General features: G+C 39.1%; 1 protein-coding gene across 1 annotated transcript in view; it reads right to left on the bottom strand.

The window, feature by feature from the left end:
* The window catches only part of smpd3 (sphingomyelin phosphodiesterase 3), a 40,478-nt gene that overhangs the window by 13,728 nt on the left and 14,252 nt on the right, over positions 1-12,498 (bottom strand). The window contains exon 3 of the mRNA XM_022228375.2: positions 2,465-2,540. Within this exon, the coding sequence (XP_022084067.2) occupies positions 2,465-2,540 (76 nt within the window). The remainder of the gene's footprint in view (positions 1-2,464; positions 2,541-12,498) is intronic.

The following is a 12,498-nucleotide window of genomic DNA, read 5'->3' as shown; positions in this document are numbered from 1 at the left end:
TAATAGGCTCCTCTGCTGAAACAAAGTCTGTAAGAAGAAAAACATACAACTGAGTTCCTATGGTATGGTTAGAAATACATGTGGTCAATTAAACTACAAGTAGAAAGGTCTCATATCACCATGCTGCATTCAAGTGAATTTAATCAAACAATGGTTAACCACCATGCTTGAAGTTGGAATATGTACTGGCTTTTGATCAGCTCACACTCTGGCATGACCTAAACCATGCCATCAAATCACAGACATGGACAAGCGAATGAGTGAATGTACATGAACTCGCATATTCCTTTCCTCATGTTCCATCAATGGTATGGTGTAGGCATACATAATGTCTCATAGTGCATTGTCCAGCTACGTGTAGGCTGTGTCAGAATTACTTGGCTGCGGTCTACAATTATGGACAAGTCCATGGTACTAGTAGTCGTGGCCAGCCTGCAATTTCCTTTGAGTTGTGTGCAATTTCAAGCCACAGCCAAGTGATTCAGACACAACCTAAGTTGTGGCTTTACATGTAGGTCTAAGTTGCTCCCCAGAGAGACTCTGGCTTGATTTCCCAAGTTGCCATGGTATATATATGGGGCCAAACTTGTGCCTAAGTTGCTGTAGCTTCGGACCAATGTTGCATGGGCCAAATTAATTAAGTTTTCTGTGGCTATGGGTCTACATGTTTCTGATGCATTGGGCCTGAACTGTTGCTTTGTGGCCTAGGCTGCACTGCACAAGGCACAGCACACTTAAAAATGAACCCACCGTAGTTTGGCAGATCAAATGTTTTGACAGCAACCGGCCCGAGAGCCTATCTGCTGCAGTTCCTCTGGAAACATGTTCAATATAATCCTTTCACTATGCTGGGCAATGAGCATGTATTACAGAAACACCTGCAGGGTTGCCTGTGGGATACATTCATAACTTTTGCACTATTCTATATGCCATTCGAGGCGTATGAGATAACAACGAATCAATCTAACCATTGGTATCATCCTGTCTTGTCCCATTTATCCAGCTGCCAAAGAATTCTGAACAAGCGATTCAACATATGTATTCCTACTCTGTTAGAGCACACATTTCTTTTCTGTTTTACAACTGTGTTTGAAAAAGTCAAAGAATTTTTATTTTTGTTTTACTCTGCTAACAGGCTGATGACATTCATAACCATCAGCCAGGAATATTGATTTGTAAATTTCAAAACTATACAAAAAGAGCAAGAAAAAAGCTTTTAATGAACTCCTTTATAACACCGCAGAAACATCAAAGGGCAGAAATTTTGATACGAAAGATTTTCTGCCTTTTTCTCCAATACAGGGTCAGACAACAATTATGCTTTTGTGGGTTGTTCCATTCCTACAGCAAATGAAGAACTTGTTCAATAGCCCTCAACCTGCAAGATGCAATTTTAACTTGATAAATATTTGTTAGATTAGGCATGAAAAGGTTAATACACTATTAAAAAACACACTTTATTTGGAAGTACACATCCAAAAGGAACAAACTGGAGTCTTGCTACAGATAATTTTGCCATAATTAGAAATCAGCAGACATTAGCAGAACATTGGGCTGTAAAGAAATGAATGTCATTTGAGCGTGTGAGTTAGAATTATCAAACACTTTGTAGCAACCTCCTCCTGACAGCTTGTTGATCGGAAACAGAGGTTAACTTGGCTGTAGAAACACTTAGCCAACCTTGCTGGTCTCTGACTGGTGTCGATGCGGTGCGGTCATGACGTTGCTCTGTGCAATGTATGAGGGAAGGATCGATGAAAGTGATTCAGGTGACACTCAAGGGCATTCGGGGATGTATGAACTTCAACGAGGAAGAAGTTGTTTGGGCAAAATGAGAAAACTCAATGTAAATTAGAAATCAAAAAAGTTTTTGCGAAAATATCACAAGACTTGTTAATTACTTGTTAATCACAACTAGTTGATTAGCCACCCAACCTGGTGGCTACTTAAATGAAAGAGGCAGGAAATAAAGGAATAAAGATATCACCAATACAAAGCTCAGGACAACAGTTTGCTTCTTAAGAAAAAATCTCAACAGAGTGAGGGCTGCTTAAATATTTTTCAATCAGAAAGAGTCAAGTTTGACTTTTAGGATATTTGTACTTGCTCAAGCTGTTGAACCTTTCTTACCAAGCTGTTGAACCTTTCTTACCACATGACAAGACAGATGGAATGAATACTGAGAGATGAACACTACCAGAGTGGTGTTAATAAATTTACGGAATTCCCTTTGATTCAAACCACAAAGGCCAAATCTCTGGCTCTTCACAAACATCCAGTTGGGAATGGATTTTCTGCAAGTTCTGGCATTCCACAGCACAATATTGCTGGACGTTTTCTGCTTTTTTCTTACATATTTAACCGAAAAATTTCGCACTTAAAAATAGACAAAGTATCAAGCCAAAACTTCCTCTGGAGGCCCAACACGCAGTTATCAGTGGCATATCTGTACGGGAGAACATACCTTGTGCGGCTTGAAGTTGTGTGACTGCGATGTAACCCACGACAGGATGCCCCTCTCTGGTTTTGCCAACTTGGACCTGGATGTACAAACATAAAATTGGAAGAGAAAATTGAAAGTTTATGAATTACCACTTCAACCAAACTTTTGACGACAAACCCGTAGATGTTCCAAGACATAGGAAAAATTTCCCTATGTCTAGGAACATCTATGGGTTTCTTGATGTCAATTTTATGGGTAATACAGGAACAGCATAACATGTGAAAGTAAAACACAGGTATCATACAAGGTACCTATCTGTGGAAAATGTATTCAAATTTTGTCTTGCAGTAAATGCTCACCAGCAGCCTTTGAAAATAAACGTACCGATAGCTGTAAAGTCAACATAACCATTTCAAACAGTCTGCCTTACAAAATCTCAACAACAAAACCTTTTAAAAACTTTCTGTTTAATATCTCGGTGACTTGTCCGACTGGTTCCTCACATCAATGGAGGGATACTCGGGTACCTGGTTCAGATGCATAGCCCCAGACCACAATTTAATATATGGATATCTGAACATTTATCCCATGTTTACTTGGCAAAGTACTCCTACAAATACAACCAAATCTCATGAGTGGTTCTTCCTCCACAGGAGTTAGAAGTGCCCCCTACCTTGCATTAAAGAACTACATGTAGGTCTCAAGATTTTTAACTGGTCACAATTCGTGGGCAGCTGCTTAGAACAGACACAGTCCTACATGCAGACCTGCCAACATGCCTTACTCCTTCCTGAGGTACGTTGGGCATTACCACACAATAGATTAAAATTTTTAATGAAGTGCAGGCTCATTTAAATACCGTTTAATCTATTGTGTGGTAAGGGCTGACCTCAGGCAGGAGTATGGCTAGGTTGGCAGGTCTGTACATGTAGCTCTGGAAGCCTCTTTGGATGAAACCTCAGACCCAAAGGAACACTGTGCAACTCTATGCACTCCAAATGCTAAGTAACAGTTTATAGATGTCATTTTGCTGGGGGTATCCTGGTATTTAAAGAAAAACCACTCACTGCTAAGATCCCATATGACTGCCTATTTTACCCAAGTCATCCCTAAGACAGACACAATACGCATCCGATTAGCTCCCCATCTGTCTCACATTCCCAAGCAAGTAACAGATCTAGAGGAGTGCATAATCGGTGCCCACCTCCATATTTCACTTTTTGAAGGGAGACACTTCTCCCTTTGTCCATGCCTTTTCTTTTGTTCTACACTGATTATTCAATGACTTTAAAGACAGAAATATACCCTACTCATCAGTGGATTCATCTCCATTTAGGATGCCTCATCCCTTTTGAAAATGCCAAGCATGCCCTCCATTTTTGTACACTACAGGCATAATGGGTTGATTAGATTTGGACTGCTCTTTGCAAGAACACAGCAGCAGAGTTCTCCAAACTGACTCTCATAGGCCATCATTACCACAGAAACCACTGAGGAATAGTCTACGGCCTCCAGTTACACAGCTGTCTACAGTCCATCTGCATTTCTAATTCATATTTATTGGTGACAGAATCCGCTCATCTCCATTTTTATGGACTTCTGATATGCTGTTCATGCACAAAGGGACTGAAACTGTCCATAAGAATGGAACGTGGACTTGGGACTAAGTTGGGAGGTTAAACCGGATTCCGTCATAATTTGCATTTTGGGCCTGAACAGCAGCATTCCTGTTGCAATTGCTGGGAAGGGTGGACTAGTTTTTAATGAGATGCTGCATCATATCTTGAAGCAGTGTAAGTGCTGAATATGGATCTGTGATGAGTTTGTTCTTCAGACATCCAAATTTTAATAGACCTGCTGATGAAACCACACATACACAAAAGTCAACAGTTCAATCAACGATTCATAATCTACATAATTTGATCTACACGTACTGTAAAACATCTGGGCTTGGCAAACTACCAGCATGCAAACAATCTGCTTTCTATATTATCAAGACTTACACTTCTACATTGTCTTTAAAAATGTCTTCAACTTATTTTAGCTTATAGTAAATAACAGCAGAGAAATGTGCTTAAAGGAGACAGAGAAAGAGAGCGAAAGCAGCCCTGTGGGAATGTGATCTTTTAAAGTCTTTGGGACCAGGACGCCTTTATGCTTTACCAATTCTTTGCAGGTGAAAAAAAAAGAATTCAAACTTTAAGCCGCAAATAGCCATCAGTTTGCGTGGCAGTTAGAGGAACAAAATTTGGTAAGCACGACGGCAATCGAACAGGGAAAAAGGGCATGAGACACGGTGAACTATTAAATTGCTGCTGATTACACGAACAAAACACCAGTGACTACGTCAGTGTATGGGACTTAACATAATGCTTGAGGTGGCTAGTGGGCCTATTATTACATGTTTAAAGGAGTGTACAAGCCAGGAACATTTATCTATTAATTTATTCACAATTATTTCCATATCCTTTTGGCGTGTATTACTGTTTACTGTTCTTGTCACTTTTGTCTTAAATTCATTTGCTACCAATATTTTTTTGGATATTCTTCAATGTTTAAACACCAGCGACTACGTCAGTGTATGGGACTTAACATAATGCTTGAGGTGGCTAGTGGGCCTATTACTACATGTACATGTTTAAAGGAGTGTACAAGCCAGGAACATTTATCTATTAATTTATTCAGAATTATTTCCATATCTTTTTTGTGTGCATTAATGCTTACTGTTTTTGTCATTTTTGCCTTAAATTTATTTGCTACCAATATTTTGTGGGATATTCTTCAATGTTTAAACACCAGCGACTACATCAGTGTATGGGACTTAACATAATGTTTGAGGTTGCTAGTGGGCCTATTATTACATGTTTAAAGGAGTGTAGAAGCCAGGAACATTTATCTATTAATTTTTTCAGAATTATTTCATTTCCTTTCGGTGTGTATTACTGTTTACGTCACTTTTGTCTTAAATTTATTTGCTACCAATATTTCGTTAGATATTCTTTGATGTTTAAACACCAGTGACTACGTCAGTGTATGGGACTTAACATAATGCTCTAGGTGGCTTGTGGGCCTATTATTGCATGTTTAAAGGAGTGTACAAGCCAGGAACACTTATCTATTAATTTATTCCGAATTATTTCCATATCGTTTTTGTGTGCATTACTGTTTACTGTTTTTGTCACTTTTGCCTTAAATTTATTTGCTTCCAATATTTTGTTGGATTTTCGTCGATGTTTAAATCATTTTAAATGGTTTAATTTATCACTTTGTGCATGTAGATGTACCACATCTAGTTCGGCTTCGTAGCCATGACTGTCTAAATCAAAGAGTTTCTGGAAAGTTCGGGACAGCCAGCAAAAATATGGAACTTAATCAAGGAAGGATTTAAAAATTGGAAAATTGTGTATTTATCTGTAGAAAAAAAATCTGTTCCTGTATTAGTTGACTCAACAAATCTAACAAATTGAATTGCAAGCTACCAGAGCCATTTTGGAATTAAATGTTTTTAAAAGGATCTTTCATGAAGTAATTAGAGATGTCAAGACTTTTCACCTACATCATACGTGTCTATTTTCACAAGGATGCCAAATTGAGGGCACATCGGAACAAGAATTTCAGTTCACTTGTTCTGATACAAATCAAATAAAAAATGTCTTAAGACTCATTTTGGCATATGTTGTTATCGAAGCCATCTGGATAAGTCAATATCTGCTGAAGAATTAAGATGAACGTCTCAATTGTTCTGAAATATACGGATCATTGTTGATCAACACATTCATTTTTTGCCCGAGATGATTTTTATCCTCACATCCCTTAACCAAGCAGGTGTAGTGTTTGTTGTGTTCAAAATTCCCACAGCCCAACTCTGGATAAAATCAATCCCCTGAACTAGACTGGTTGGCACATTTCCAGCACTCACATCTTTTTCACATCTTTTTTTTTCTGACCCTGTGGAGAATTCATGAAAGCATGCATCCAACCTCTGACGTATACATGTATATCGAAGTGAAGGTTCTTACGTGGCAATAACGCAAGTCCTGCTCCATAAATGAGGTGGGAAAATGTGCCCCACTTCAGAAACTACTTGAAGGAGGTTAAAGCGTATTTTGCCATGAGGGTTCCATGCATGACTGCACTTGCATGTAATAATACAGGAATGAGCACTCTGATTTATGCGTGAGTGCAAGGCATAAACAAATACTGTATTTCACTATTCTTTAGAAAGTTGCAATCAACATCCTCATTTCTTTAATTTGTTTCTCAATTCTTTTGAGAATAAATTTTGTGTTCATGGATTGAAACGAAAATATTACGAAGCTCAAAAGTTTCCAAAAATCTCTGTTAGCATAATTATATACACTACTGTACGTATCTGTATGTGTACATGTATGTGCATTATGCATTTTCCGTTTTTTGCAAACTAAAAAGAAATGGCAAGTTAGACAACCTGAAGACACTTAATGCAGAGATGTTAAGAAAAAATTGATAAGAAGCTTAAGAAACTAAAGAGACTTTAAAAAAAAAAAGGAACACTTACTGCAGGTGTACAATCGGATCATTAGTGCGGCATGCATTATGTCAGTATTGGCTTCTAATTGGGGTCAGCAGAAAAGCCTATAAGAGTAAATGGGGAAGCTTGCAAAATTACGGGACTTGTGGGTTTCTAATCCTGATTTAAGATGGTAGCTTGCCAAATGGATACAAGATTTAATGCGTGGCGTTTGCACTAGTAGTTGGATTGGAAATAATGAGGCTAAAACTTGGGGGGGGGTGTTTAAATATCATTGGTTTGTTTCATCTAAATTAATGCAGTCATTTCTTTTAAATTTCACGATTTGAAAAAAAAGACTTGCATGCACTGCTGGAGCTTGCCAAATGAACACAGAAACTAAAGTTATGGAGGGCATCATGCTACTACTGTACCAGAAAGAATCAGAACCGAGGTCTTTCTTTTTTAGAATAAGCTCACCACTCAGACATGATGTCTACAATAACTAAGCTCTGTGCTTTTTATTTGTATTTTTGATTTTGAAATAAAACAGCAAAAAGCGGCAATGTTGCATTGAATGGCTAATTTTCAGCTACATGTATCACTATACGTTAACTCTAACTTTCAAAGCATTTTTACTAAGAGTAATTCCATAAAAATCCATCACTTCATGTGACACTGGTGGTATATTCACTGTGCTTAGAGTCAGGGACCAACCTCATCAGCCCTGGATTGATACCAGGATTGGGACACGTGTTCTTAAAATATTTATGGGCCAAATAAGGCCGGGGTAAATTCTTTTTTGGGGGGGGTGGGTGGTTGGGTCAGTGACAATTTCACACAATATCGGGTCAGAAAGAGATTTGGGGGAAGTTTTTCAAAAGCTAACTTACTTCACAGCATAATTATCTCCTAATATCCTATATCCTACACAGGTTAAGAAGCAAGGTGGATATAGCTAGATCCAATCAACTGGCATCAGCTAGCTTTTTTTCCGAGGCAGACAAGCCATAAATTTCGAACTCTTCTAAATGGCATATGATCAGTACACAGGCAGACAAGTATGTATGATAGTGAGACTTTAAATGACAATTCAAGCCCTTTTGTGAGGTCCAACTAAACTTGAATAAACTTAACTTGAACTTCCCAGATACTTACTCTAAATAGATGCCTTCACATAAATTGCATGTCTCACATTGCTCATGGGACAGTTGAGATCTTGGCCCTTTCAGGGTATTACAGCAAGAATCATCGCAGCCTGCTAAGTGAATCACATTGTTTCCAACATGATGGCATTAAATACACAATCTGCCTTGACAGGTTCCATTTCCCATACAGCCGAGTACCCATCCACCCATAACATCTGCTTGACACCTTAGTACTCATACAGCCTCAGTCGCATAACCCGATAACTTTCTGTATAAAAAATTTAAGAGATGAAAGAAGCAGAGAGCAACAAAAACATAATCCTATTTCCATAAAGGCCACCAGCCAAAAACTCTAACAAACTACTTTCAGAGTCAAAGTCATTTCATGTGAAATGAGAGAGTCGGATTTGGCATCTCGTCAACTGCAGCCAGAATGCCCTAAACAAGATAACCGGATCACCGTACATAAATCCATGCTCCGCAGAGACAGTGCTGCCTCCCAAGGCAATACCTGAGATTGGACATAATCTAGAGTTTACATCACTGTAAATCATGGGGTCTTGTATCTGGCAAGCCAGAGGGCCTATCAGGGATGATTTGGGATCTAGAATTACTTACTGTAATCCTTCTCAGATGATTTCTATCGCCCCTTTGTGTGACCTGCAGCATTGGATTGCCACAGAAGTAGTTTTCCTGCTGCTGTAGTACTCCACAACTCCAATTCACATCCCACCCATAGAAACTGATGGTTTTCAGTTCCTTGCCTAATTAACAGGAGTGGTTTCCCTGAAAGATCTTTGAACAGAGTTCCTTCTATATCTCTGAAACACAACAGTTTTTTTATTATCTTCTCTCTCCTTACAGCTTTGACATGTTACAATAATACAATGCCTGCACTTTTTTTATATACACTGATACTGATTTTTAAAAAAGAAAAAACTATTGTTCTAATACATGAGTATATTTCCATTGTTTGCTCCTACTCACGTCTCAAGATCTAGAGTGTTATCAGAAACAACACTAACTACCAAGACACTGATGAGTAATACGCAGAGATAATAAACCCAAATGCCAGTGAAAGCATTCAAGTATCCATTAAACATCAACACGTGCCAAGATCATATTCAGTATTCAGCGAATGCACCAAGGGTTCTAAGGTGAGAGCTCTCAGCATCCAGGCCACCCACATTTTCTTCAGGTCTTGACTGTGAAACACAAAGCCAATGGTATGCATGTGTGTTTTCAATACTCAGTCGCCCAAAAATAAATGGATAAATGAACATGTGGCATCCTGGATCAAAGGGAAGCCCTTACAAAATGTACATTTGTTATGCAGGCTACTGGGGAAAGATGTAACAAAATGTGGATTACAGGTGTCTTCAACGGCAACTTGTTTGTGTGTTCTGTTATTGCGGATATAGGGAGACATTTGATAACACATCATTAGTGAATTAGGACTGTTATATCTTGTCTATTGCACTCGCTGCTTTCAGATCAATCATGCAATTGAAGCAATGTTTCTGCATTTCAGGATTTTTACATTTATACGATACCAGGACAAGTATATACCATACGAATGCTGCATTCTCAAAGGCATGATTCATTTAAAAAGAATAAAATGATGAGTATCAAGCATGTGAAGAGCAATCAAACATTTCTCAAAAAGATCCTCACAGATACGGTATGACCACCAATTAACACTGATGTATGTGGGACATGTTTCACTTCATTCAGCAAATATTATCTAGTGATTGAATGTGGCTTTTGCATTTATAAGCTTTTGGCAGTTCTAGAGATCCCAGAGCAAGACTGATGGAAGGCCGCCAGCCAAATTTTTAGAAGGTGTTCCGTATGAAAAAAGCAATTGGAGAAAACAAAAATTGCAGATTTTGAAATGTCTGCAGGCTAGTTTAAAATTCAATTTTGCAAAAATGAGAGCACTACCACTGAGGTCATGTAAGAAACATTAAATGCCACTTAGCGCTATCAAGTAAGTAATCACAGACTGATCGATCTCAATTCACTAATGCATGAATTCCCGGGAAATGTGGCATTTACATGGTGTGCCTGTGTCAGCCACGGACAGTTTAGGGCAAGAAAATGAACAGCGGTTCTTTGCCCTTTGCATGGGATGCATCAATGTAATCCGAGCATGTTTTGATTTGTGCCACATGTAAGTGCATTGTCTCTATCTCAATCTGATCAATTTCAATTTCTGCCACTCAGTAATATCACAATATCTGTAAATTGATAGGGACAAATCAGTTTAGGGGCCATTTATCATGAGGACAACAGCACTGCTTGTGGCATAACTCTGTTGAGGACTTGACATTCCATACAGTTATATGTGGGCCTCAGCTCACCAGCACATTGTCTATATTTATACAATCGCCATGAAGGAAATCTGAATCCTATTCTTTGACAGCTTGTACATGTATACCAAATAGGCAGTGGTAAATCAGGTTATAAAGTCTAATAATGACATTTAATTAACATGCAAACTGGACTCGAAATTGTGTGGAATTGTGTGAATAGGAATCAAATATCATATCGTGTTCTTAGGGTTAATAAGATGCACACAAATACGATCAATTCCCCCCCCTCCTGCCTTTGTCATACATGTATATGCCTTCAGGGACGTTTACATAGTTGCGATTTCAGGCACGTCTTGTATTCTGGTGCCACATTCTATAATCCCCTCCAGACAATTTTCAATTGAAAAAATTCCATGCAGGTGTTGCATCCATCCTCATTTTGAGTGCATCTCTCCTTCTTTTCACTCCTGCATGTCTCATCCTCCAGCAAACAGACCGAGTGTCAGGGTTGCAAGATTCATGTTTACGCTTCAATTATCACGCGCCAATTAAGCACTCAACATTCTTCAATACTCGACCCGGCCCACGATGAAGTGCATCCCCACACATCTTTGACTGCTCTCTCTTTCTCCCTTCCTCTCTTTATCCTTGCTCCACACGTCCCTTCCATTCTTCTCTGTCACTCCTCAGCTTTCCTCCCTCGTCAACTTCTTCTTCTCTTTCATTATCATGGGAGTGTTTTTCTAACCCCTTGGCTTTCTTTCCTGTCCCTCCGTCCTTCTGTCTCTCGGTCCTTGGTGCGGGCCGGCTGCCCTATCTCTGAGGCAGAAAAACAACCTTGCAGTGTCTTGGCGAGGATGCATTTCTGTGGCAGCGAAAAGCAGTATTGTCTCCTTGTAGCAAGAAATCCTCCATGGGGCATCGTACTTGCCTCTTAAAGGGGCCATTTGAAGTTGATTACATTTAGATTTGCTGCCTAAGTGACTTAATGGTAACTTGAGGAAGAGGAATGAGGCGGGATTAAGGTTTTACAAGGCAGCGCAACAGTGCATAAACATGTTCCCTATGAGGATTGAGAACTTGTAATAAAATGCACGGGAGTGAAGATGTCTTTTGCATCTCTGCAGATGGCTGCTCTTTGGGGGAGGTGGAGGTCACAGACCAATATGTACATGTCAGGTTGCCACTGATACATGTACACATACTTAACAGAACTAGACGAGATGTGTTAGCACATGTTCATTGTTGAACTTAAACAATTTTATTTCAGATAGATTGAACTTAATTTTTCAAGGAGGGGCTGAAGTTGAGCAAGAGTGTCTGCTACAAGGCACCGTATTTCCTCTTTACATTGCTCGATTCACTGTTTTACATGGCTATTTTCTATCCTGTGGGTTTTCCATTGCAAGCACACTTAACAAAATATCAGACTGTAGCATCCCTTTAAGTCAAGGAAGCTACTGTACGAGGACAACTGGCGGCTTGCGGCAAAGACGCTGCACAAGATGACACATAATCAATATAGATAAGATGAGATCAGAAGAAAGGCCACATTAATACACAGGATACATAGGAGAAAAACGACCACTACTAACTGGCAGCACATCGACTGCATGTGGCCCCAGGTGCTAACATGCTCGCATGTTTACGTCCACCAGATGAGTACAAAAATTCATCTCACTGATAGATTGTGTGGTGTGTGTGGTTATGTTTTATAGCTCTGAGCGATAAATTCACTCTGGTCATATTTGCCTTGATGCTAAGAAACAAAGTTGCTTGCAGGTAATGGGCAGACAGAACTTGGTGTCCTGGCAGTAGTTTACAGAGCTGCTGAACTCAAGGTGGAATAAAGCATAAAATATGTACATTCTATTTATTGTATAGAGATGAATTCAATTAATTTGATACATTAGAACAACAATAAATCAAGAGACAGTTTAGGAAAAGAAAGCAATACAAACAACTGAAAACGTTTCATAACAGGTTGCTCTAACAGAGCACTGGTACACATTCAAAGACGAGGAATGCTGAGTGAAACCACAATACTTAATATGCAACTCCTTAATGTGACTCCTTAATTTCCATTTACTGACAATTATTAGT

Source organism: Acanthaster planci, linkage group LG06 (genome assembly GCF_054643075.1).
Source record: "Acanthaster planci isolate LZ-2023a linkage group LG06, COTS_SCS, whole genome shotgun sequence".
In the NCBI taxonomy this organism is placed as follows: Eukaryota; Metazoa; Echinodermata; class Asteroidea; order Valvatida; family Acanthasteridae; genus Acanthaster; species Acanthaster planci.
The sequence above is the reverse complement of the archived record's forward strand: the minus strand, read 5'-3'. Positions and strand labels throughout refer to the sequence as shown.